General features: G+C 47.1%; 12 protein-coding genes across 12 annotated transcripts; 4 read left to right on the top strand and 8 right to left on the bottom strand.

The window, feature by feature from the left end:
* Positions 1-53: 53 nt before the first annotated feature.
* TRV_01960 (uncharacterized protein) lies at positions 54-1,363 on the top strand (the record flags this gene model as incomplete). The annotated part of the gene is made up of 2 exons (XM_003023864.1): positions 54-647; positions 701-1,363. The coding sequence occupies 2 exons, from the start codon at positions 54-56 to the stop codon at positions 1,361-1,363; spliced, it is 1,257 nt and encodes a 418-aa protein (XP_003023910.1).
* A 199-nt stretch (positions 1,364-1,562) lies between these two features.
* Positions 1,563-3,520, bottom strand: TRV_01959 (uncharacterized protein; the record flags this gene model as incomplete). Its single annotated transcript, XM_003023863.1, has 3 exons — positions 1,563-2,930; positions 3,039-3,334; positions 3,397-3,520. The coding sequence occupies 3 exons, from the start codon at positions 3,518-3,520 to the stop codon at positions 1,563-1,565; spliced, it is 1,788 nt and encodes a 595-aa protein (XP_003023909.1).
* Positions 3,521-4,778: 1,258 nt separating this feature from the next.
* On the top strand, positions 4,779-5,153 carry TRV_01958 (uncharacterized protein; the record flags this gene model as incomplete). Its single annotated transcript, XM_003023862.1, has 1 exon — positions 4,779-5,153. The coding sequence occupies one exon, from the start codon at positions 4,779-4,781 to the stop codon at positions 5,151-5,153; it is 375 nt and encodes a 124-aa protein (XP_003023908.1).
* An 830-nt stretch (positions 5,154-5,983) lies between these two features.
* Positions 5,984-7,506, bottom strand: TRV_01957 (uncharacterized protein; the record flags this gene model as incomplete). Its single annotated transcript, XM_003023861.1, has 2 exons — positions 5,984-7,003; positions 7,075-7,506. 2 exons carry the CDS (start codon positions 7,504-7,506, stop codon positions 5,984-5,986), a joined length of 1,452 nt encoding a protein of 483 aa, XP_003023907.1.
* A 989-nt stretch (positions 7,507-8,495) lies between these two features.
* Positions 8,496-9,863, bottom strand: TRV_01956 (uncharacterized protein; the record flags this gene model as incomplete). The annotated part of the gene is made up of 1 exon (XM_003023860.1): positions 8,496-9,863. One exon carries the CDS (start codon positions 9,861-9,863, stop codon positions 8,496-8,498), a length of 1,368 nt encoding a protein of 455 aa, XP_003023906.1.
* Positions 9,864-10,863: 1,000 nt separating this feature from the next.
* Positions 10,864-13,566, top strand: TRV_01955 (uncharacterized protein; the record flags this gene model as incomplete). The annotated part of the gene is made up of 2 exons (XM_003023859.1): positions 10,864-10,943; positions 11,037-13,566. The coding sequence occupies 2 exons, from the start codon at positions 10,864-10,866 to the stop codon at positions 13,564-13,566; spliced, it is 2,610 nt and encodes an 869-aa protein (XP_003023905.1).
* A 1,323-nt stretch (positions 13,567-14,889) lies between these two features.
* On the bottom strand, positions 14,890-15,767 carry TRV_01954 (uncharacterized protein; the record flags this gene model as incomplete). Its single annotated transcript, XM_003023858.1, has 2 exons — positions 14,890-15,262; positions 15,331-15,767. 2 exons carry the CDS (start codon positions 15,765-15,767, stop codon positions 14,890-14,892), a joined length of 810 nt encoding a protein of 269 aa, XP_003023904.1.
* Positions 15,768-16,629: 862 nt separating this feature from the next.
* TRV_01953 (uncharacterized protein) lies at positions 16,630-17,942 on the top strand (the record flags this gene model as incomplete). Its single annotated transcript, XM_003023857.1, has 2 exons — positions 16,630-17,654; positions 17,717-17,942. 2 exons carry the CDS (start codon positions 16,630-16,632, stop codon positions 17,940-17,942), a joined length of 1,251 nt encoding a protein of 416 aa, XP_003023903.1.
* A 701-nt stretch (positions 17,943-18,643) lies between these two features.
* Positions 18,644-19,432, bottom strand: TRV_01952 (uncharacterized protein; the record flags this gene model as incomplete). The annotated part of the gene is made up of 1 exon (XM_003023856.1): positions 18,644-19,432. The coding sequence occupies one exon, from the start codon at positions 19,430-19,432 to the stop codon at positions 18,644-18,646; it is 789 nt and encodes a 262-aa protein (XP_003023902.1).
* Positions 19,433-19,546: 114 nt separating this feature from the next.
* On the bottom strand, positions 19,547-20,421 carry TRV_01951 (ubiquitin conjugating enzyme (UbcH), putative; the record flags this gene model as incomplete). Its single annotated transcript, XM_003023855.1, has 5 exons — positions 19,547-19,733; positions 19,865-19,932; positions 20,113-20,207; positions 20,281-20,314; positions 20,389-20,421. The coding sequence occupies 5 exons, from the start codon at positions 20,419-20,421 to the stop codon at positions 19,547-19,549; spliced, it is 417 nt and encodes a 138-aa protein (XP_003023901.1).
* Positions 20,422-21,394: 973 nt separating this feature from the next.
* TRV_01950 (uncharacterized protein) lies at positions 21,395-21,595 on the bottom strand (the record flags this gene model as incomplete). Its single annotated transcript, XM_003023854.1, has 1 exon — positions 21,395-21,595. One exon carries the CDS (start codon positions 21,593-21,595, stop codon positions 21,395-21,397), a length of 201 nt encoding a protein of 66 aa, XP_003023900.1.
* Positions 21,596-23,265: 1,670 nt separating this feature from the next.
* TRV_01949 (uncharacterized protein) lies at positions 23,266-24,039 on the bottom strand (the record flags this gene model as incomplete). Its single annotated transcript, XM_003023853.1, has 2 exons — positions 23,266-23,838; positions 23,914-24,039. 2 exons carry the CDS (start codon positions 24,037-24,039, stop codon positions 23,266-23,268), a joined length of 699 nt encoding a protein of 232 aa, XP_003023899.1.
* Positions 24,040-24,063: the final 24 nt, after the last annotated feature.

Here is a 24,063-nt window from a genome sequence, read left to right as displayed (position 1 = left end):
AATCCCTATATACTGTCTTAGTCTCTGGAATTGCTTTCCTAGAAGACAGCTAAATGGCTCAATCCCGTGTTATCGAGCTAGGAAATGTCCTAGTTGTAGGAGGCTGCGGTTTTGTAGGCGCTCACGTTGTTGACCAGCTACTCAACTTCCCATCCGAAGACTCACTACCCACCCACCCAGTTTCCAAAGTCATTGATGCGAGCGGGAAGCCCGATCCCCGATTTGCGCACCCTCGTCTTCGCGACCGATACCCGTCATACAAGAACACTAAAGTGTCCGTTCTCGACCTCCGAACAACACATAACCGATTTCCTGGAGCGGACTATCATGATGCAGATATCCTGAACACAGAGCAATTGTTAAAAGTGTTTAGGATAGTGAAACCAGATGTTATCATCGATACTGTCTCCCCACCGCCCCTGGAGGGGGAAAGGGAGATGTTGTATAATGTCAATGTCAACGGTACAAAGAACTTGGTAGAGGTCGCAGGCGGCGCCAAAGGAGACTGGGGCGGAAAATGCAAAGCTTTTGTCTATACTAGTTCCTCATCGGTGGTTCACGACACCCAAGGTGACTTGGTTAATGTCGATGAGAGATGGCCCAAAATCGTTGGCAAGCTCCAGCAAGAATATTACACTGAAACAAAGGTACGGATAATTTACACTACCTGACAACTACTTTAATTAACATTGATTATCAGGCACTTGCGGAAGATTTCGTCCTAAAGTATAATGGTACCTCCCCCTCTGGCATGCTATCAGTTGCTATCCGACCTGCCGGTATTCACGGCGAGCGTGACACAACTCTTACGAAGAAGTTGGTTGAGCACGGCTCCAAGGCGTCGCCTCTCGTCCTATCCTTCCAGCTCGGCGACAACGATAACCTATTTGATTTTACTTATGTCGGCAACATTGCCTATGCGCACATGCTTGCTGCCGAGCTACTCCTTGCCACCATGAAACGGATTGAGACAAAAGCCATTCTTCCTCTTGACCACGAGCGTGTCGATGGCGAAGCATTTAACATTACCAACGACAGCCCGGTGTATTTCTGGGACATGGCCCGTTCCATATGGGCATTGATGGATCGTTATGTCGAACCTGAACAGGCTTGGGTCCTTCCAGAAGGAGCTCTTACCGTGATAGGAGGCATCCTAGAAACGGTGTTTGGATTATTTGGTAAAAAGCCACGACTTACACGACGGGAGGTTAGATACTCTTGTATGACGAGATACTTTTCATGTGACAAGGCGAAGAGAAGGCTTGGATACGTTCCTTATGTCCCTCTCGATGAGGGCGTTGCAAGATCTGTTGGCTTTATGCTGGAGCAAAACAAAAATATCGAGGCGAAGAAGCAGCTATAGGGTATATATGTATCGGGGACTGGGGTAACACAGTAGGGTACAGCGGACTGAATGGGGGGATAGCACATAAGTTTCAAAACGACTCCTTAATCAATATTCAAACTTATTAATTTGGTCTATCGTACATTGTTCTGTCATTACAACTATCCAAGAAGAGTTAGTCATGTAACAAAACGATCATGGCCTAAACGGAGAGGCATCAGTCGAAAGGCCAAAATTTTTCGAATTCTGCCTTTTCTTCGGGGGCTTTCACGAGCTCGGATGCCAACTCCTCTTTTATCTGGGCAAGTAATGGCTTCAGCTGCTGATAATCATCGTGTTCCGCCAGAGCTTTGTCAGGCCAAATACGCCCAAGTCGTTGTTGTATACTCTTCATGACCTCAGAGCTCAACGCAGATAGTTCTCTATCTGCGTTAATTTCAATTTCCTGCTCCGGTGAAAAGGAGAGTGGGAATTTTTGTTCCTCGTTGGCGTTGGACTTCAACCATTCTTTCTGCAGGTCTAGTGACAAAGCCCGGAATTGAGGCTCTCCCAGTTCATAGAGACGACGAGAAAGAAGAAGCAGGTATCCTTTTGTTGTATTCTCAAACATCATGGCAGCATACTGGCTAGGGTTTTTGTTCTTGACAAGCATACGCCAGGCTACCATGACAGACTTGTTTAGGTATTGCTTGATGGTGTCATTTTTCTCACTTTCGGATAGTTGTTTCATATTCTCTGGTAGCTCAGGGCGCTTCAAACTATCTCCAATGGGACTACCATCATACTCAAGGAATGCAGGATCCATGCAATGGTCAAATAATGGTGATATCTGAGTTGATTGCCAATCGATAATCCCGACTACCTCGGTAGGATTCTTCGGGCTGACAAAAATATTCTCGCTATGCAGATCATCATGCCATATGTGGCCGCTAGCCAAAGATGGGTCAGAGGGAAGAAGAATGCTAACAAGCTTGAGGTAACATTGAACTGCGTCAAGTCTCTTTTCTTGAGTAGGCCGGTAGAGTCCTGGTCCATAGAGCATGGCTAGTTGTTTCGGAGCACATATCCTAGATTCAATAGCTAGTTTTTCTCGGTGTCCAACTGCTATCCGATATTCAAGTAATGATTTCCCTTGATTACAAGCAATAATTATTATAAAGACCAATTTAGCGTCGTCTGGGAGAATGAAACACTCACATGGACCTCGGTCGCAAGTTAATGAACTTCGGCCATCATCAGACCACTCACGTCCTGTGGCTGGCCCTATGGCAAATCGGTCAAGCTCATTTATTTGAGTGCCTTCTTCGTCAGCCAGTGGCCTACGAATTGATTCCCCCAAGTCATCGCGATAATAGAGGCTCCCAAATGCATTGAATTTTTTCTGAGTCCATACTCTCTGGTAGTCGAATATTTGGAGAAATATCTTCATCTTGTCTGATGGATCTAGGGAAGGCCACACCTGTCCTAGCTGGACCCCATCAAACTTTTCCATGATGATGTATTCAGCCCCTACATTGTTTCCCTTATCTTTTCGAGAATTCCAGGAATACACTTTTGGAGTAGGCGTCTTCAGAACATTACGCATCTAGTGAAAGTTAGTGATAAAGTGTCATGGGAGAAAAAAAAAAAACAAAAAAAAAGGAAGGAGGTAACAATGGCAGCTGTGAGAAAGAAAAGTATTGGCATGTCTCACAAAGTCAAGTGTTGCTACCTCACTAGCAGTGGTATAGTGAGGTATACCGGCATTCGGGTTTGGAACTTTCCCAATGACTTGTTTGTCGTTGTCAAGAGTGAATATATACGCCTTGTTGAACATTCCATCGGCGCACTTTTCGACATTGATACAATACTTTGCACCAACTGCTTTCGCAGCTTCCTGTGCCAATTCGTTCATGTTGAACCGAACGTGCCGTTTGGAAAGCTGTTCCTTTTCATCAATGACAAAGCGTCCTCGGGTAAATTGGAAGAACTCATCATGTATATTCCAATCTGATTCCTCACGATAAGTTATCTCGTGTTCTCCCTGCTTGTACAAGATCCCGCGTACGTACCTTGGGATTGCCGTGGTATGGTGTGCATAGCTCTCGAATCAGAAGAATGGCATCTGGTAAATTGAGGTTTTCTAGCTGAACGGTGGGTTTTAGTAAAGCAAAGTAAGCGCCAAGGCAGCTTCATTTTGGCTGAATGGTGGTTGCTAAATGAATCATGGAATTATGTGGAACAAATGATGCTGGATGTCAGAGGCCCAATGGAAAGTACCTAAGCACGTGATTGATTGACTAGGTAACGGCTTAAGGTTCGGCCGGGGGAAGCTAACCGGTTTGAGCAAACTAATTAGTTACTGAGGTCCCGTGATCTCTTGTCGACGGGACCTGACCTACGGGAATCCGATTCGTCAACCGTATTGTATTATTAAGGGTGCTTGACTATTGCTGAAGGGGTTCATAGTAATAAATAAAGGGCAAGAAGAAGGTATAGTGTTATCTTTGCCGCAGGAGCTTGGAGTCCATGGATTTCCACGACACAATATAGACCGGTGACCTCAAAATACGGTAACTAGTTGATCACATGACCTAATTGAAGTCGGCAAGGCTTGAGTATTAAATAAGCCATTACCATCCCTATATGATTGGCGCGCGAGTTACCGAGCCCTCGTATAGACCCATAACTAACTGTCAAACTTCAGCTCTGCCTACCATTAGTGTGGGCTCACTCCTTTTGACACTAACCCATGGAGCGCTCAAGGCCCGGAGACGCCTGGAGCCTTCATCACTCCAAGGTTGTTTGCTGGGTCATCGCGGCATAATCGTAAGTTGGTCAAATTGAAATTAACTGATCAGTTACTAGTTACCTAGGTAACTGGTAGGTCAGTAGCTATTGGAGAGACAGTTCGACTGCGGACAGTGACTAACTGGGAAGGTTAATTCCCGTTGGGCAAGCGGAAAAAACCCGGCGTGGGCTTGGCAATCAGAGTCGGCCTGCCCTTTTGAGGATGAGCTGATTCAAATGATACCTAGCCAACAATTAACGACTGGCTGTTAAGGATCCAACCATCATATTCCTTGGTTTTATATCCGTGATAGGTTTATTTTCTTTGCTGGGGCTGTCAAGGCCAGAGCAGGGGTCTGGTGATACCCCGCTCCAAATAACCATACTCCGTAACTACCATGAGTTATATAGAATGGAGAATGACTCTATTTCGAATACTTTGATATCAGTTAATTACTTTCCTATCTACTCCGTACAGACAACGGCACCCACGGGCGATTTGACATCAGGCTACCGCGATTCCGTAAGTTTCAAGGAACCAAATGAAGACTGCTGAGTACGAAGCTGATATTGTTCATATACGACAGTTTTTGAGCAAATCATAACTAATACACTTCTCATTAAACTTTGGGTTCATAATACCTCTGCCATCATGTCGTCTAGAATGATTGCTAGCGTTAACTCCATCAAGACTTGGGTTATGAGTTCAAAGGGCAGGATGGTCAAGATTGCAAAGGGGTCAGGAACTGCCGGTACCCGCGCAGCTCCCACGCAATCTGGAACCAATGACGAAAAGATGGGAGGGAGGCTCGACTTCGGCGAGAGATTCGAGAAGGACGGGAAAGTCTACTGCCGCTTTAATTTCCAACTGAACAAAAATGCCGAAAACAAAACTCTTCGCGATCTCGCTCGAGACAACACCCACAAAAAGTGGTCGTCTGCCGAAATTGAAATTAGCGAGAACCCCACCGAGGATGAAGCCAGAGAGAAAGCCACTCAGTTGTTTGACAGTATTATTTCGAACCTTCAAAAACCCTAGCTAAAGCACTCCCAGCCCCTCCCCATACACCTTTATGTGTCTCTACATGTCCGATGATGAGCGTCAAACATAGATGGTTGAAGATTACTAGTTAACTAGTTTTTGCGGAATTTCAGTTTGAATGCCCAGTTATACTTCCCCATATTCTGGTAAATCTACATAGTTGAATTGTTCGAGGCAGGTCTAGTTAAACTTCAGACGAACGGATAAGTAAAAAGCAGCGCCATTGGGCAGTAGTCTACATTTTTGGTTCCTTTAAATTTAATCATCTCGGAAGCCCAAGGGAACGTTACGTGACCCGAGCCTTATGCAAGACGCAACGGAGCAGCAAATTCTTCGACGTCTGGCTGATCACTGGGAAGACGATAAATAGGCATAGAATATATATGAATGATGACGGTCTGCAAGACAGGAGGCTATACTACGGTTATTTATTTATACAAGATAAGACCAATCGGCCGTCTGGTGCGTAAAGAAATGGAGCAGGAGGTGGGGGCGTATCACATAACTAACTAGTTAGTTAACTACTAGTTACTCGAGACGCTAACTAGTCAAATGCCGGCTCCAACATCGTCCAATACTTATGCGTGGGGCTCAATTAGTTATGCTTCTTGTTCCTAGGAAAACCATGAAATGTTTTGAAGCTAATATTGCTTCCGCGCTAACTAGAACGCTGACAGCTCTCGACATATTTCTGTTTTATTTTTAAGTTCCTTCTTCTGTATCTTTATATAAATTGGTTGCGCACCTATCGGCTACCACAGCATTTTACTATACTTAACTCGTTCAAGGAATAGACAGATGTGATTCAACATCGCTTCCCTGGCGTGTCAGCCACGCTCGGCACAGTATTTCTCGACTTCTTTTTTCAGTGTTTCTTTTTGTCTCAAAGCAACCTCCATGATGCTGTCACAAGTTCTCCCAAGGCCTCTATTGTCGGCTTCCAACGCTGCCGCGTACACCTGGATCATGCAGTCAAGGACTGCTTCCAGTTGGTTTGGCAGCCACGTTACAATTGGGCTGCCTCCTGTTGCGGTAGGATGATCGGATCGTTTAAGGATATACTCCTTGACCAAGTTCCAGTGGCGCCAACGGAACTCACGCACCTGGTCAAGGATCTGGAGCCACAAGCCCCTAGATTCACGGAGAGCGTCTCTAACATCCTCAGATCCGGCAGTACCGACTCCATTGAGGGCAAATCCTTTGATATCCAATTCTCGTCCACGTTGTTTCACGAAATTGAGAAAATCTTTATGTTTGTCAGAACGGTATTCTGAGAACTCATCAAGGATCACTGTAAGAGGCGTATCAGGCATGGGAATCTGAAGGAAGTAGTCCATGAGTGGCACCATTGCATCGTTAGCGCCGGTCTCTCCACGGAAGAACATGGGCTTGTTGTCATTGCAGCCCTCATATACGACCCCGTCGGGAAACATGGAATTAGAAGTGATTCCAAACATGAAGGTCCTAAAATTGTTATACTCTGCTGGTTTTGATTTCTGGTATATTATCTTCATAAGGGAGTTCAACTTTGCCAAGGCATCAACAAGTGTTGAGAGGCCTTCATTGAGCAGCTTCCTCTGTTCGATGGTACCGCCGCAAGTGGCTCCATGTGATGCAGCTTCAAACGCCTTCAGGACGCCTTGGACAAGGGGCCCTGAGTGTTTCACGATAGTGAGATGCACCAGGATAAATCCCGATTCAGATGATGCCGGGTCAAGGCCATGCTCAAAAGCTCGGATGAGGCGCAGGTTGGAGAACTCAAGGCCGGCTGCGGGGTTCTCTAAGCGGTAATTGAGCAGTACGTATGAGCTGAACTCGAGATACGGCTTAAAGCCAGCTCTTCGTTTCTGTTAGCTCCCATTGCTATTTGCCCAGCTGGAGACGGTGGGAACGGAACTCACATTTCTGCACATCTAACAAATGGCCGCGAGATCTGTTTGGGCAAAAAGGGCCGCCCAATCCCGTATTCACTACTTTCCATAAAACGTTTATGGCATGGCTCTAGGAGGTAGCCCTCAGCGAGAAAGGAGTAATCTCGATACAAGGCGGTTATTACATGAAGATTATCCCTGTATAGATCTACTCGAGCAGTGAGATCAGGTAACTCCTTATCAACCACATCACCAAGCTTGCCATCTGCTAGGAGGCCCGGTTCGCCCGAGGCAGTCTTTATTGGCATACGCTGCAACAGTGATTCTAAGGCATTGAACTCCTTCGGCAGGGTAACCAGCGGGTTTCTCAAGGGTAAAAAGCCTCGAGAGGTAGAGACTAGGAATGGATGAAGAGAGACATCCTCCAAACGAGCGTCATCGGTGATGACCTCACATTGGGCAGAACCGGTGGGCTTCATTTCAAAGATGGATGGGTGGTGGTGGTTTGTTAGAAAGGACACATTAAGACCAGTTTGAGGCAAGGTACCTACATACGAAAAGGAAGTTGAAAAGTTGTCTTATAAATCTACCTTCGAATGCCTCTTCATTCCGGTCGAGCTACGTGGCTTTGCATGGATTCTCTTCTTACCCCTTGGTTTCCCATAGGCCTGAAAAGCATGCCACTGCATTCATTGCTTTGATGAGGCCAAAACTTATCTGATCTGCCTCCTCATTACTGTTCAAATACCCGGCCCCACATTCTAATCTTGGTATCACACTCTAATTTTGTGTTGACAACGGAAAATATCTGTCATCACGTACTCCGTATTCAGTTGGTACTTCAACGGCAAAAGCATCTTGCATATGATTTCCCTCGAGTCAAGGTATACCAGATCTAGCGAAACCAATGCATTTCGATATGCAGAGCACAGTGTTTTCTCAATTCTGATAACCTACTGGGCCACGGGAGGAGCAGTGAAGATCATTTTTTGACCTCAATGCGTGTGAATTATAAAATGAACTGCCAGCGCAAATTTCAGTCAACTTCAATGTCTGACGAAACATCATAAAAAAAAAAGTGAGGCATGGATAGTTGCGGCTTGCATCCTTGCTAAAATGTCGAAGAGTCGCTTGAATGGGCTCCTGCTTATGTGGCCTCCAGCTGCATTAACGACTATGTTGACATTACTCGGTTGCGAAGATCTGTCGGACAAGTTTCCTTTCTGACCGGTCCAGTTTGGAATTCTACATCCTGGCCCCTCTTGTTTCCCCTCTTGATGTACCTTGAACATGGACCACCATATCGCCATTTCGCGATGTTATCGGTGTATACGTCAAGACCAAGACAAGGATTTTATTTTACTTCATTCATTTCGAACATTTGACTAAAATCTAAGCACCCAAGTACCCCACGGGTATAGAAACAAGTAATTTTGTGGATGTGCCCCCTTCGTGATTGAAGTATCCGCTAAAAGATTTCGCATAGCAATTGCCGGACAGTTTCTTCGGACAAGGTTTGTAGTCTGGGTGCTTCATATCTTTTGACTGCAATATAGTGCCGAAGAATCCGGCTTTCCATGAACTCCTGGAGGCTGTCGCAAGACTTTTCTAGTTGCTCTAGTGACCCGGCTACGCTCTTGGGAAAGGGTTCGACTCCGCTTGTTGGGAAATGTTCGGTAATAAGTCCAGTATCGGGCCATACCAAAGGCTCCTCATTGATGCACCCTATTGTACCGGCACTAATGACTGCAGCTAAAGCGACATACATGTTGGCTGTAGCATCAACGCATCGCAGCTCCCAGTGACCAGGCTTTATCTGGCGGACAGGTACTGCTCGGTTCTCAGATCCCCATGCAACTATATGGCCGGCGAGGTATGGCTGGACACGCTCATATGATAGGTCGTACGGCAGGAAGAATGCACAGAGCCCGGGGAGTCTGCGGAGGATACCGGCCAAAAACGAGGTCTCCTTGTTTGGGGGGTTGAGCGAGATATGGGTGTGTTGTCCCGCGACTTGTTTGTGCGACGCCACTGGCCGGGGTGCCATCGTTGCTATTAAGCCATGTCGGGCAAAAACAGACTTCAGAGTATCGTGGACAAAGATAAGCTCATCGATAGCTCGAAGAGGAGACTGAGGTTCGAGGGCAATCTCATACTGGCCACGGTCCCCTTCAGTCTGAAATGCCCCAACACCAACCCCGGCCTTAATCAGGATGTGCACAACTTCCTGAATATGGGCCACACAAGGGTCACGGAGGCCTGAAATAGCGCAACGACCTAGTCCGGAACTATGAGGGCCTATTTTGCCGTCGGCGGCAGCTTTCATAACTTGGAACTCCACCTCAAAGCCGACGAGGAAATGCACGTGGAGTAGCTTCTCGGCCTTCTCAACGACGGTCTTCAAAGCCTTGCGGGGGCAGTAGTTCCAGTTTAATTCCGGTCTGATAGGAAGATGCTCAACGACACCGCACATTACGGTGGCATAACTAGGGTCCACCCCCAGTTGCTGAGATGCGGGATACAGGGAGTCCCAGTCTGGGATCAACCAGTGATATCCTCTTGGGTCCATCTCGGGGATGTTCTCGTGGCTCACGGTCAGATGGAATGCACAAGCCGGAACATGTAATCTCCTCTTTTCAGCTGCGATGGCTTGTGCTTGCTCCATGGGGACAATGCGGGCTCGCACAACACCCGAATAATCCTGCCACTGGCAGCGCAGGAAGCAGATGCTGGGGTAAAGTGTAAGGAGAGCGTGGAGAGCGTTCGACCCTCCAGTACCAGCCATTGAGTTGGCTTTGGCATCATCAACCTTGGCTCTATTCGCGTGGGGAGCCATGGTGCAAGCTAGCCTATCGAGTACGGACTGCACGGGAATGACGGCAGATCAAAGTGGCGATGGTATCGATGGTAGCTGTGTGTCTGCTGTAGAGTGATGCAGTGTTTGCTATACATGTGTAAGATTGAACCTTTTCAATATATAGTGTCGGAGTGCGAGATAAGGCGGAAGACACGATATATCTGAATGCAAGGGTGAGGGGTTCGAACGCGGGCGTCTGCATCCGTTCTTGCGGAGGTAACTTTGGAGAAAATCTCAGCCAGGGTGCTTGAGAGTGGGGGTTGACTGCATGCCTGGGCAAAGGCAGTATGAACAGGAGATTGGAGAAGTATCCCTGCACTGGCAGCGCTGCATCTCTCATTATCTCTAGAATTCGGAATGTTTCCAGGGCACACATATTCTCGCTTCCTCGGGACAAATGTCGTTTCTCTGAAGCCAGGAATAGCTATGTGACCCTCTTCAAAGGTGCACCGTGCTGTCATCTGTGCTATGTATAGTTCAACAAACCACTGCAGCAATGAGCCAGTCTGTTATCAAGCCCTTGTGGAACAGGGAGGATATTGCAGGAAAGGAAAGATAGTTTCTGCAACCCTTGAAAACACTCGAGAAAACGCATGAACTCTGACAGTACGGAGTACCGATGATCTCGGTAGTTAAGTCGTTCAATGTATATCAGCCAGCCATTGTTGAACCTATTACCCGATCAATACTGATATCAAAATGGTATGCAGTCAGATGGAGAACGCTTCGCAGAGTTAGCAAGACAACAATGCCTCCACGCTGACGAACAGGATGCCCTCAGCCAGCCACCAACGTCTCGAAAACGCAAAGCGACGGGTAGCAGACACATGCAACGCCCCCCCTGGCAGTCTGAATTCTAATCAACCCAATCGGCGGAAGTGAATCTGCTTCCCCAACTGGCTTTTGTGGCTCCATTTGTCACTCCAGCAGGTTTCATACGTAGTTCAGTTATGAACACCACGAAATAGATAGGGCCGTGATGGTTGGTATTCGAACCGCCAAGGTCAAGGGGATGAAGCTATCCGTAGTACCTCTAGGAGAGCCGGGTGGAACATATCAGTATCAGGCCGGCTATAAAAGAATTAGACCACTCTATAGATAACCCGATAGCTAACAGTCCACTAGTTGGTAGAGAGAAAATCAAGTATCTAGAATTCGCCATATTCTCTTCAAATATCGTCATATACAATTCCTTTTGAAAAAATTTTCGGCTCTCCCATTGTCCAAGAAGGAGGACAAAGAAGAAATCGGCGTAACACCCCGGAAGATGCCACCAGTGGCCGATTTGACCGTTGATAACAGCGCCGAAGCTGTGGCGAAGGCCAAATGGGAGCGTCATACATCGATAAACGCGAAGACGGCGCCACACAGCCTGTTTCGTGAGGACAGATGGTTCACCGGAAAGGCGCCACAGCCAGGGGTCTGTCCCGGAGTAAATGAGGCTGGAGTAATCTCAAAACTCCCGCTGCCCAACTTGGCGACAACTGGCCGAGCTGAGATGCAGCAGTATTTTGATAATACATGGACTTTATATGAAACGCTGTTCGCCGGCCTGCGTACGAGGTCAGCCTTCTATCGCCAGCCGGACCATAAGTTGCGCCATCCGCTCATCTTCTACTACGGTCATACCGCCGCCGTATACATCAACAAGCTAAGAGTTGCTGGACTGGTTGACAGCCCCGTCAACACCCACTTCGAAGCCCTGCTGGAGGTTGGCGTGGACGAGAACTCCTGGGATGACCTGTCGACCGACGAGACCGAGTGGCCGGAGCTCGATGAAGTACACGCCTACAGGGCCAAGGTGTACACCGTTGTTAGTGATGTTATCGCCAACACTGAGTTTGGTGCTGAAATGGGGCGACCCGTCAATATGAATGACAAAGCCTGGGCAATTGTCCTCGCTCTTGAACACGATGGAATCCACCTGGATACTAGCTCAGTGCTCATTCGAGAGTCTCCTGTCGATCTGCTCTCTCGACATCCAGCTTGGCCTGCACCATCGACTTCTGCTCGTACTTCTCAGGAGGAGAGGTTGGTGCCAGATAACGACATGGTCAGCGTTCCCGCTGGTGAGGTTGTTATGGGGAAGCCAAACGATTTCCCTTCATTTGGATGGGACAACGAGTACGGCCATAAGCGTGTCGAGGTGAGCGCCTTCGAAGCAAGCAGATACCTGATTAGCAACGGAGAGTTCTACGACTTTGTTGCCGATGGTGGCTACCGCGAGCAGCTGTACTGGTCCGAGAGTGGATGGGGACAGCGACGTCTGAATAACACTAAACACCCGCGCTTTTGGGTTCGGGACGGCCCGGCCGGGCTCCACACTTATCGCCTGCGCACCATCTTTGATGAAGTGACGATGCCCTGGGACTGGCCAGTCTGTGTCAACTACCATGAAGCCAAAGCATACTGCACCTGGCGTAGCAAGCGCAGTGGTCGATCATACAGGCTCATCTCTGAAGTCGAACATCACCGCATGCGAGACCCCTTGCCAGAGAAACCAGGTCCTCAGGACGACCCTGTTATGTGCATGGACGGTCACGCACTTGCACAAAAGGGCGTCAATCTTAATCTGGCCTTTGGATCCGAGACTCCAACGGATGCCTCCCCGCCCACAGCAATGGGGCTCGGAGATGTCTTTGGTAACGTCTGGCAGTGGTGCGAAGACGCCTTTGCCCCACTGCCTGGATTTGCCGTGCACCCTTACTACGAGGATTTCAGCACCCCCTTTTATGGGGGTGAGCATCAACTGCTTCTTGGTGGTGCTTTTGCCGCTACGGGCGATGAGGCCAGTATCTGGGGTAGGATCCCTTTTAGACCTCACTTCCTACAGCACTCTGGTATCAGACTTGCTCTCTCTGCAGGAAGCAAGATTGAAAAGCCAAAAGCCATCAAGCAAGATGAAGCTGTCGCTGAAGTTGACGTTGATGCCAATACCCGCCGCGAGCTGAACCAACGCATGCTCTTGCATTATGGCTCTATGGCTGAGACACTTGGTCCTGCAGTGTTAGACACCGCCGGACTCAGTCTATGCCATAACTATGTGCACCGTGTAGTTGAGCTCCTCGTGGATACAGCGCGCGCCCAAGGCCTACAACTTCAGTCTGCGCTTGATGTAAGATGCGCTGTTGGTGGTACGACTTTTGGGCTAAGCAAGTACTTCAACACCGTGGTTGGAGTTGACTCGAACCAGGCCTTCATTACCGCAGCAAGTACCATGGCCCGGTCAGGAAGCAGGATGTATGAGCGACGTGACAATGGTGGACGTATGACAAACTTGTGTGCTCGACTTGATACAGCGGCACACCCTGAGAGAGTCACTTTCCAGACAGCCGACGTTTGTTCTCTTCCATCCGAGCTTACCGGCTTCGATGCGGTGTTGTTGGCTGACGCTTCACCAAGCCCCTTGTCTGACCCAGATGCTTTCATAGAGCGTATGACAGGACCACATTCCATAGTCCGGCCCGGAGGACTAGTACTTCTTTCAGATGAGATTTTGAATAGCCCAACATTGTCCGAGTCACACACACACAGCTCCTCTAATGGCAAGAAATTACCGGCCGAGTACGAGCTGCTTCGCGTCTGTGATCTTTCAATACTACTTCGAGAAAATGACCGTCATTTCCAGCACATTATACCTCGAATCAGCATTTGGCAACGCAGCATGACAGCAGCGATCTAGAATTTATATCTAGAATCTGCATCAAATTCATCAGAGATATACTTATCATTGCTTCATTCATTTATAGTTCATTTTGTCTTTGTTTAGGTATTTCTTACTTTCTATCGAGTAATAATTTAAGTGCTATTTATTGGATAAATATAAAATTTACTCTGTTGTCAATATTTAGAAAAGGGGTTATTCCTTGGGCGTGGTTGTTAATTACCACGCACCAAGCATTTTTGTATCATATAATCAGTTTAAGCGTAACTACCAAAAACACAACACCAGAGTACACATCCCAAGTCTTTGATAGAAACTTAATCAATATATAGTTGTTCCAGAAGGAGGCTATTTCGACTAAGTCCTATGTCCCCTAGAATACGTAAGTAGAGACATTCCTAGTGCATCCAGGAAACGCTTCACTTCTTTTCCCACAACCCCTCTCTGTAATATAATTGATGATTGTCTCTATGGACGGCCTGGCCTTTAACTTGTGGCTTTGCTCAAAGCCCAGCGTGCATATAAATCAAGGATAGATACCTAATATAGCTCAGATTGATGGTTGGAATATTATGAAAATAGGGAGTTTTATTCTCGAATGGTTAAACGGCATTCCCCAATTGATTATCAAAACACAAGAGTATAAAAATGCAAAAGAAGACAATTTAGTATAAGTATATTCACAACAAGTGACAAGTGACATCTACTTATTCTTATCGAAAAAGAAGTTGCAAAACGTAGAACTATCTGGAGCTTACTAAAGCATATCCTAAACATTTCAGGTGTTCGAGGATGGCTTAACAGTGTCCGTGATCTAACCAAAGTGCACAATCAAAGGCACCTTGCGCCAATTATCTGTTGGTTCTCAATTGGGACGACAATAGCTACATCGGTATTTCTCCACTCTTCTTAGCAAATAAAGCTCTAAAATTGCGTTGGTTAGTTCAGAGGTGAAAGGCAGGCATACAGTTGATAAAATAAATGAGCACGACATAACATGACCTTAAATGTAATCACTCACAAAGCCAGTCAGGGGTATCTAAGAATAATTAATATGTTAGACAGACATTAAAAACACCTCCATTTCACACACAGAGACTGTATCAACTCCTCCTAAGCTCCTTAATGCGCTTGGGCACGTATTTATTTCTGTGACTCCTCTCTTTCAAATAACGGTTTAACAGCTTTGCAATCGGTTTGATGTTTGGGCACTTGCTAGTTTCGCCTATAGGCGTGCTCAAAGCCCAACGAGCAAGTAAGTCGAATTTAGATCGCTCAAAGGTGTCGAAGTTAATGAACGGAGTACAGTTGAAGCAAAGAGTTCCGTTTTCAAAGTATACTTCATTCATACGAACTTGTCGGTTGAAGCAAGAAACCATCAGAATCTGTGGTGTGGTTGGTTAGCCTAGAGCTGTATGTAAGAAGATGGTAGTGTACAAGGGCGTGACATACCGGGTATACATCATTGGTAACATACAAAGGGCACTTCAATCTTTCCTTCATAAGATCAGCAGCAACAAGCACTTCACTACGGGCAATCTTCAAGTTTGCATCCTCATCAGGGTATAAACCATGAACTGATAGAGAAATAACATGGGGTTGAAGATAAGTGCCCCGTACGTGCCTGTCGAAGGCTCTCTCAAAACGCCAGTCGGTGGGTTCACTTCCAGGCCCAGTGCTGCCCCAATGTCCGCCATACAGTGTGCGTTCAAGGCTAATGGGCAAACGTCAAAATATCAATAACCATATTGAGTATAATAAAAAGGATAACCAGTCACTCACAATGCAAAGTCCCAATCCGCATAGTCAGTCAGTACCCGGTGACATCCCCACTCATCCGTTGGGGTATTAGGGATTTCCCCTGCTATGAAGCCTTCCAGCTTAACCAGGATATGGGATGCATCATGTATTTCATCATCAGTGGATACCCATTCATTATCCCAATCCCATCCATCCTCTTCATAGTATTCTTCAAGTCGAGGCAAACTCTCAAAAACCGATTGTGACATCGGCTTAAAAAACCGCCCACCTTTCTCTAGATCCATCGTCTCCTTGCGTATACCATATTTAAGCAATTTGTCCTCCAGTAAGTAGATGTGTTCCTGATTGAGGGCCGGTTTGAGGACCTTGATGATGGTATGGAGTTTGGTCGAGACCTGGTTCTTATGGCCAAGCAGCGTGTCTAGAATCTCAGCGTTCAGCTCTGTATGGTTCTCCATGGTAGTTCGCTTGTAAGCTGTATGTTCTGATCCGACAACGATATTGTTGATGGCAAGTTCACAAACACTTGCACGCGTTGTAAACAGGCACCAGTGGGGACTCAGGATAATAGATAATCCGGAAACTGTCCCAAAATTGGAAGGCGCATTGGGTTGGTTGGCAGCTTACTCATCATGCCAAGCCGAGTTAAGCGCCGAGCCTCAAAACCTTGAGGCAAACGTGTTGCAACGCCTGGTCTAAGTTTAGGATACAGCCCAGATATGCCATTTCTAGTATCTTAGAAATATTATACCTTAGCGCCTGCTCCACTCCCAACAAATAATATATATTTTAGTGACCAGACTGAAACTTGCTATGCATGAAGTTGTCAAGTTCTCTATTTATATCATTCTACAGGTGTTGAGCGCTTACATCTGAATCGAATGAACTACACTAATTGGCTATATGGTTATTGACCATTAGCGCCATGCCACCAATGCTCCACAACAAAGCACATTCACTGTTGGTTTGCAGTGAGCTGGGCGCCCCTCTCCTAGCTCTCCAATGAGAGCCAAACCTGGCCCCCCATTGCTGCCATGGAACAACACGTACAAGTTCCTTGTCAAGGATAGGGGCGCGTAAGTCCCTTAAAATAGCCACACAATATATCCAGTGAACAATATTTAAAGAGCAGTATATTGCTTTGAAGAGATGTTTATTTTACCATCCAACTTTCTGTTCTCATTCCATATTTTCTGGGCTATTCACCTTCCCCCTCACCAGACTTGTGTCAAATAGTAAACCTGCTGGGCACTTGTGTGGGCTCACTCTTTCGGCTCAGTCCTTTCGGCGATTTGTCACCAAAGCGAGGGTTTGTATACCATGGCAAGCGAGATTGTTAATTTCCCTGTGGACAGACCGTCATGGATCAAAATGGTCAAAGACAATAGCCTTGGAGAAGCCAATATCTATTCCACGCCCTGCGGATCTGGATCAAAAGTCAATATATCGCAATACCTCCTGCTTCGAAGTGTCTGGCTCCAACACCCTAAGACCAAAGATAAGGATGTCGAGAAATGGGGAATTAAGGGGTTCAAACAAGCGGAAAAATGGCTTGGGAATAACGACGACTGGTCAACATATCTCGAAAACCTTTCGCAAATCACCAACTATACTGGTCCACCTCGCGGTCTAGGAACATTTTCATATGTTTGGTTTACCCATCACCAAGTAATCAGCCTACCAAAGCAATACGAACAAGTTGAGGACCGGGACAAAAATGTTTCGTATAGCCCAATCTCCAGCAGACTCCGATCCGCAGCCCACAAGACCAACTTGCATGGCAGAGAGGAATCGCCAACCCCGCTGGGGAAAAAGGGATATCAGACACCCCCTGATCAGATCACCGGATATGGAAGCTATTCTCCTTCGGAGGGGTTAGCCGAGGGTGTCCGCAACATGACGGTTCATGAAAACTCCAAAAAAAGCCCATCAGATATTTCAAACAGTGATGCCAGTTTGAGCCCTGCTTCGGCCCGCAGAGCATTCCCAAAGGTGGAGGATGAACAAATCGTCAACGGCTACCTCATTGCACTCCTAGCCTCCATTTGCATGTATCATCCCGATGTTAGTCTCCACTGGTCACCAGTTCGAAAGTCGTTCCGATTTGGGAAGAGAGATGTAGAACCAAACAGCGGGGATAGGCCATATCTCTTCGAAGCTAGAACAGACGGACATCTCGCTTCACGAGATCCTGGGTCCAACGATGAAAAGCCATCTGCCGTTATTGTGGAAGTTAAACCCACCAACAGACGATACAACAACAGGGTCATCTACCAGGCAACCTCCCAGATGGTATCTTGGATATATCAGGAGCCAGATGCACCAGGCGCCAAAAAGCAGTACTGGTAAGTGATGTCTATTTAACACCAGCGCGTATATGGCTAACCTAACACTTATGAGTACTTAGTCGACCTATGATAATTCAAGAACGGGAACAAATAAGACTTGTCATTGCAACTTATGACCAAGAATACATCGATTACTTATATAATAAACCGCCCAGTGGATCGAAAATCCCATTAATGACCATGAATGAGCTATTTACATGGGACATCACGAAGCAGCATCACATGGAAGTATGCGGCCCTGTGCTCTTAGCTCTTGCGCTGCAAAATGGTAAATTAGAGAACTGATCTCTCAATTGCCTACCAACGTACGGGGTCCCTGCAAGATGAGGCAATGGTACATGCGAATGAAAATTAGGGGGCGAAAGAAGGGGTTAGTTGATGTATCGATGGAAAGTCGTGGGGTCCTATGAGCTTTGTTGATTATGGTTTGTTTATTTGTTTTGGGCTTCGTTTTTCCTTTTCCATATATTTTGTTAGGTTTATTTTGATCCTTATTCTATTAAATTAAAGGCGTTGGTTGGCTTTTGCTCTCACGGTTCCAGGCATATATTTAGCCCTTCACTTGACATGTTTGATCACTGTCAATGGATTAGGGAAAGAAAGACGACGGTTAAAATAAAAGATTAAAACTTATCATAACCTCGGTTATCAATAGTCTGAGAATGAAATATGTAACTGTGAGTGGTAATAGATTTATCACAAGTAGTTAAGTTGGCAATCTCAGGAATAAACCAGATGGGTAAGAGAAAAAGAAAAAGGAGGACAGACGCCGAAAGAACGCCATTAACACAGCCGGATGACAATGTTGTTGAGGTCACGAAAGATATTTAACAAAGGTAACCTTGGCCTAAAGAACCGAAAGTGAGGCCGCCGGGGTATCGAGGGCCATATTAAAAGGGGTTTAGAGTGCAGTAAATGTATAAAAATCATTCACTATGCAGTAATTTAGTTTTGGCTACATATTGGGGAATCGAGAAGAGGGAGACTTACTCTATGCTGCGCTGGACCGAGCGTCTTAGCATGCGATTGTATTTTTTCTTGTCTTCTGCGGAGCCCCAGAAGAGCTTGGAGCATTCAGGGTTGACAGTTGCTCGCGGGTCATAAGGTGGAGACTCATCCTCTAATGCCTCAACAATGGCTTCAACGTGTGCCTTCATATCCTCCAGTTTCTTCGGGAAATAGCAGAGAATGCCATCTTTTGAGATACGATGGTGGAATAGAGGGGTTTGAACAATCACTCGAGGCTGCTCATCTGGGAAATTAGGACTGAGGGCAATCTTAATTCTAAAGATACCACCATCAAGATGGGTCATGGGCCGCCCAAAGTAAGTCAACATCCAGACAAGAGGATTTCCCTCGTCAAGGGATATATCGATAGTGAAATGTCGTTTATTTTTTAGGTCCTCGACAATTTGTTCATACTGCCGTTGCAGGTTGACGGCAATTCTTGTTTCGTTCTTTATAGCTTTCCGACCCATTTCTGCCCAAGAATCTGTTTCTTTCATGATGGCGTTCTTGATTGCATCTAGTCTTTTGGTCAGCTCGGTATAGTTGAAATGCCCGTCCATTGTATTGCCGGTGAATTCGAACTGCATTCTCTGGAAGCGTGAGCCAACAGGGCACTTTGTCTCAGCCTCAGCCATTGTGTTCTTATAAGTCTCATAGTACCAGAGGAAGCGACGTTTGCATAGATCTTTAAACGGCTCAAACGGGGGCTGGGAATATTCATCCTCAAACATTTCCTCGTCCTCTGTAATTTCATCAGTGGGCGGCATAATTGTACCATCAGGCAGGATGCCAAGCCAATCCTCCAGGCGCTGAATCACCGATATTCTGATATTCTCATGTCGGATCTGGAGGCTGTCAGAATCATGGAGTAACAGATATGATTAAAAGAGTGGTATAACCTTGGCAATATAATTATCCATTGCTTTGAGATCAGTGGGAGATTTGGAGTTTTCGAATCCGGGTTCGTTTTCATATGGGTTTGCAGACATCAAGCTCTGAATGGAGATCAAGATGGACTCTAGGCCCTGAGCTGACGACCACTGCTCCCCACTACTTCCCTCCCATGTCCTGAAAACATTGTTAATGTACATATACTTCTTTATAAGAGAATCGATTAAAACTTACCCTAGAATAGACCTATATCGAAGTAGTGTGTCAGAAATTATCCATCTCATTTGACTTGCAGTATCAGAACTTACACGCAAACCTTGCCTGAGGCATAAATATTGGGGTTGAAACGGCATCTTCCGCCGTTGGTAGTCATAGCCTGAACATGTGGAGGTTGGGCAGGATAGTCTGGTTAAATTATGGAATATGAGCATCTGCTTGCATTAGGCGTCTCATGGGTATATTTGAAAAACATCCTGACCTTCAGTAAACTTGATAGAGAACTGTTGAACGCGGTTAGCAAGAACCACAGTCCTGGAAGAAATGACTACAAGCATACCTCGAAGAAGCCAAATTCATAGGGAGTTCCAGGCGGCCCAACTATGAGAGCCTTGACGTTACGAATGTCTGCTTCCTGGCAAGCCACGGCAAGTGCTAAGATAGAATCCCTGAGTAACTGGCAAAAGGAAAAAGGGGGCCCTTAGAAGACCTGGGGTCCTTGACTTACAGAGGTCAGCTCCCTGCTGGATCTGACTGATCTCCTATATATTTCGCCGAAACATCAGCGACTCGTCTCGTCCTGGGCCTCCCAGGCTACCAAGGTAGAGAGACTTACCCTTCCGATACGAAGAAGCGCCTGGTTCGACATGGTTGCTCAAATCGCTGGCGACTATCAAGCTGTAGCGTGTTGTGTCTCTTTTTCTCTCTGTCTGCTCCTCTTTATATGAATTACCAGATTTGCCAACTCAGCAGGTCTGATGAAACATCCAAGCTCCTCTAGAGATCATTATAGGCTTATGACAGGGAAAGCTATCATATAGGACCAGGAGCAGAGCTGAGAAGACGCTGTTCTGGGGTGAGAGGACAAGCCCAGCTAAGATGAGGTTGGCCTGGAGCTGTTGTTGCTGTTAAGGCGCAGGAGGAAACTGCAGAAAAAGTTCAGCTTCAGCCTGCTCGCACAAATCAGGGCCACCACCACAAACAAACGGAGGCGATAACGAGACTGTAGGCGAGAGCAGAGCAAACAGAGCAAAAGGGACAAAAGGGCCTCGGATACGAAGAGCCACGAGAGTCGAGGGAGACTGCGTATCGGCCTGACTCGCGCAGCAGCCGACGAGAGGGACGAAGCTCAGCGTTTTATACACGGTTCGTTCCCCTTGACGGGCTGGATACTGCTCTCTAACACGGCTCTCGTACAGGTACAGGTGGATACATACAAGCTCGTTAGCTATATTGCGGCAGTGGCAGCAGCAGCATCAGGCGATCAGGATTTCTAAGGGACCAGCTGGTGGGCCGGGAGGAGCAGACGAAGCAGACGCGGAGACAAAAACACCCATACAGCGGCTTTGCTCCCTGGAGTCGCAGCTTGCTTGGATCCTTAACTAGCGTCCCCGCCCATTCAGGTTTAGTGTACAAGGGAGTGTGGTTCAATTATGACAGATACTATTTGATTAAACGGCTGTCTACTCCGGGTTCCTCTCCGCGGTCTGGCTGCTTGCCATGGTTACAATCTACGGGATGTGGTCGACAGCAAGCATCGACATCACCATCAGCAACCATCACGAGAAAGCTTCCCGCCAGATGAACTCGGCGACCCCATACTTTAGCTATATTCCACGATGTTAGCGGAAGTTTGCTTTATCGATAAGGCCCGGGTTGCATGAAATCTGGTCGATGTTGATGCGATGCAAGATGCAAGATGCAGCATGATGTGATGGAAGAGGGAGGCCAGAGCCATGTCTTCTCCTCTTTCCAGGCTTCCGCTGCTGCTGCTGCTTCTTCTTCTTCTCCATAAGGAGGGGGGAAACCCCCTGCAGAAGCATGATAAATCGTGCCTGCAGCCTATCTACCTCCTCTTTTGCCTGCCGTCCGCTCCTTGCAAGGGCTGAAAGTCTTGCCTCTGACTGCGCCGCAATGCACGAATTGAGCCTCACGCTCCTCCGTGATGCGCCCTCCAGAGTTGCCGGGATTATCCTGGTGCGGATGTTAAAGATGCATGAGATGCCTCGACTTCTCTTGGGCATTCCTGTCACTCGGTTTTTTGGAGCACTCCCTGCCAATCGTCGTGGCCCCTTTTGCCTGCCCATGAAACGCTCTCCCTACGCCTGCCTCACTGGCTCTCCAGCGTACTCTGTAGAAACTAAACCTCTCCTTCGCCTTAGCAGAGTTCTATTATTAATCTGGCAATCGAGGGGGATGTGCAAAGAAATATCATGCAAACAGACGTCGCCGTCAATATATTGATGTCGAAATGTTTATGGGGTATTTTATGGTGTAATATTCAATACGATAACGTGTCACGTTCTCCACCAATCGTCGTATAATCGTGTAATGGCGTTACAATACTTACGATATCGACTTCCTCCGTCAGAAAAGACGAAGAATCGCAACAAGAGCAAAAGCCGACAAGACGACGCGAAGAGCAGACAGCAGCTGACAGAGGGGCGACAGAGTCCCGGGATCGACGATTATACTTGGGCGGAGCTATAGCAGGGAAATAGTAACCATAATGGGAGCAGACTGAACGCAATGTGAGTTGGCCTTCGTATGCAGACAGCTCAACAGATGAGGCTGCGGCGCATCCGCATGGACTAACTGCTGGCACCAGGGTTGTCTATTCCCTCGTCATCATCAACAAGGCTGGAGGCCTGATCTACCAGCGGGACTTTCAGGCTGGCCTCCAGAAGCTCTCGACAAACGACTATCTCGTCTTCGCAGGCACCTTTCATGGGTACGCAAACGACCTACCCCAACAGCAACAGCAGCAGCAGCATGCTCCAATATCCGGATTTCCAAGCTGACCAGTATCGATTGATCTGATTGCTGATATAAACAGCGTCCATGCCATCACCCGCTCCCTTACGCCTGTGTTCCCTTACTCCGCCCCCGCTACGTCCAATACCTCAGCATCCACGATACCCATGACCTCCACACTACCTAATCCCGGCCTTCCAAAGACAGGCCTAGAAGTCCTCGAGACGGAACGATTTAGATTGACGTGTTTTCAAACTGTGACAGGGACCAAGTTCTTGCTCTTCACTGATCCGCTTATGCCGAATGTGGACAGTGTGATTGCCAAGATATACGAGCTGTATGCAGACTACGTGATGAAGAATCCCTTCTATCAGCTGGAGATGCCGGTGAGATGCGAGTCATTTGACAGGCATCTAGCGACGTGGCTGAGGGGAAGATAGCATCTAAAGTTTTGACGGAGGAAGACTGTGAACATAGACTCTACGCAACAGATCCCCTTTTTTAAAAAAAGATACGACTTAATGAATAATCCAGAGATATTGATAATAGGGCTTTGCAGATGATATATGTATGTACTGGCATGTATATGTCTGGGGGTACTGTCACTTCCGAGGCCAATCTCAAGTAGAATACATTGATCTACGAACGCCAGGAATGCCATCGAGCGTCACTAGTCTAGAATAATCCACGCTGTCCATATATCTCTTCCCATCATAACGTTACTTCAATCGACATGCCGTCACGACGTATCCATCTTATCTCCGTCACCTTGTTTCTTATCATTATCTTTCTTCCCGCTTCCGCTGCCACTGGCCTCCCCGCCCTCTTCCGGAATCTTATCCATGGACTCCTTGGCCTGTTTTTCCTTCTCCTGCTTCTCCTTCTCTAATCTTGCTTTTTCTTCCTCCAAAGACATGCGTAGAGCAAATGCCAACTCAGGATCGGCAGAGGGGTCAATTCCAAAGTCAAATGAGCCGCCGCCAACATCCTCTCCTCCCTCCATATGCGATGCCATACCGCGTCCTCCAAGGATCGGGGTTGGGAGAATCGAGTCACTGAGGAGGTTAGGGCCGGGAGGTATGATGACCAGATTTGATCCATTTCCGCTGTTGACAGCCTCGTGGAAGGCTTCTAGTTTCTTCGTCGTCTCTGAATCAAGCTCGCCAAAAGCAATAAAGTCAATGCTAACATTGTTCTTCTTCATCTTCAACGCTAGCTTGACAAACGACTTTTCGTCTTCAACAACCGGGGAGCAGGAAAAGACGATAATCCGCTGTCTCTGAGCCTTTTCTTTTCGGTGTTTAAGTGCTAGCTACACCCAGACGCAAACAGCAACAGTTAGCTTGACTTGTGTATGATGAACACGTCATAGTTCAAATACACTTACGTAGGCAACTTGTATGCTGGAGGCCAGATGTGAAGTTCCGCCAATCTTCGTCCGGTGAAGACCTTCTAGGATCTTGCCAATATCTTCAGTCAGGGTAACCAGGACCTCTGGGCCGTTGCCACCCATGCTCATCAGCCCAACAGCCGACTG

Source organism: Trichophyton verrucosum (assembly GCF_000151505.1).
Source record: "Trichophyton verrucosum HKI 0517 chromosome Unknown contig00188_1.f1.exp, whole genome shotgun sequence".
Lineage (NCBI taxonomy): Eukaryota > Fungi > Ascomycota > Eurotiomycetes > Onygenales > Arthrodermataceae > Trichophyton > Trichophyton verrucosum.
The sequence above is the reverse complement of the archived record's forward strand: the minus strand, read 5'-3'. Positions and strand labels throughout refer to the sequence as shown.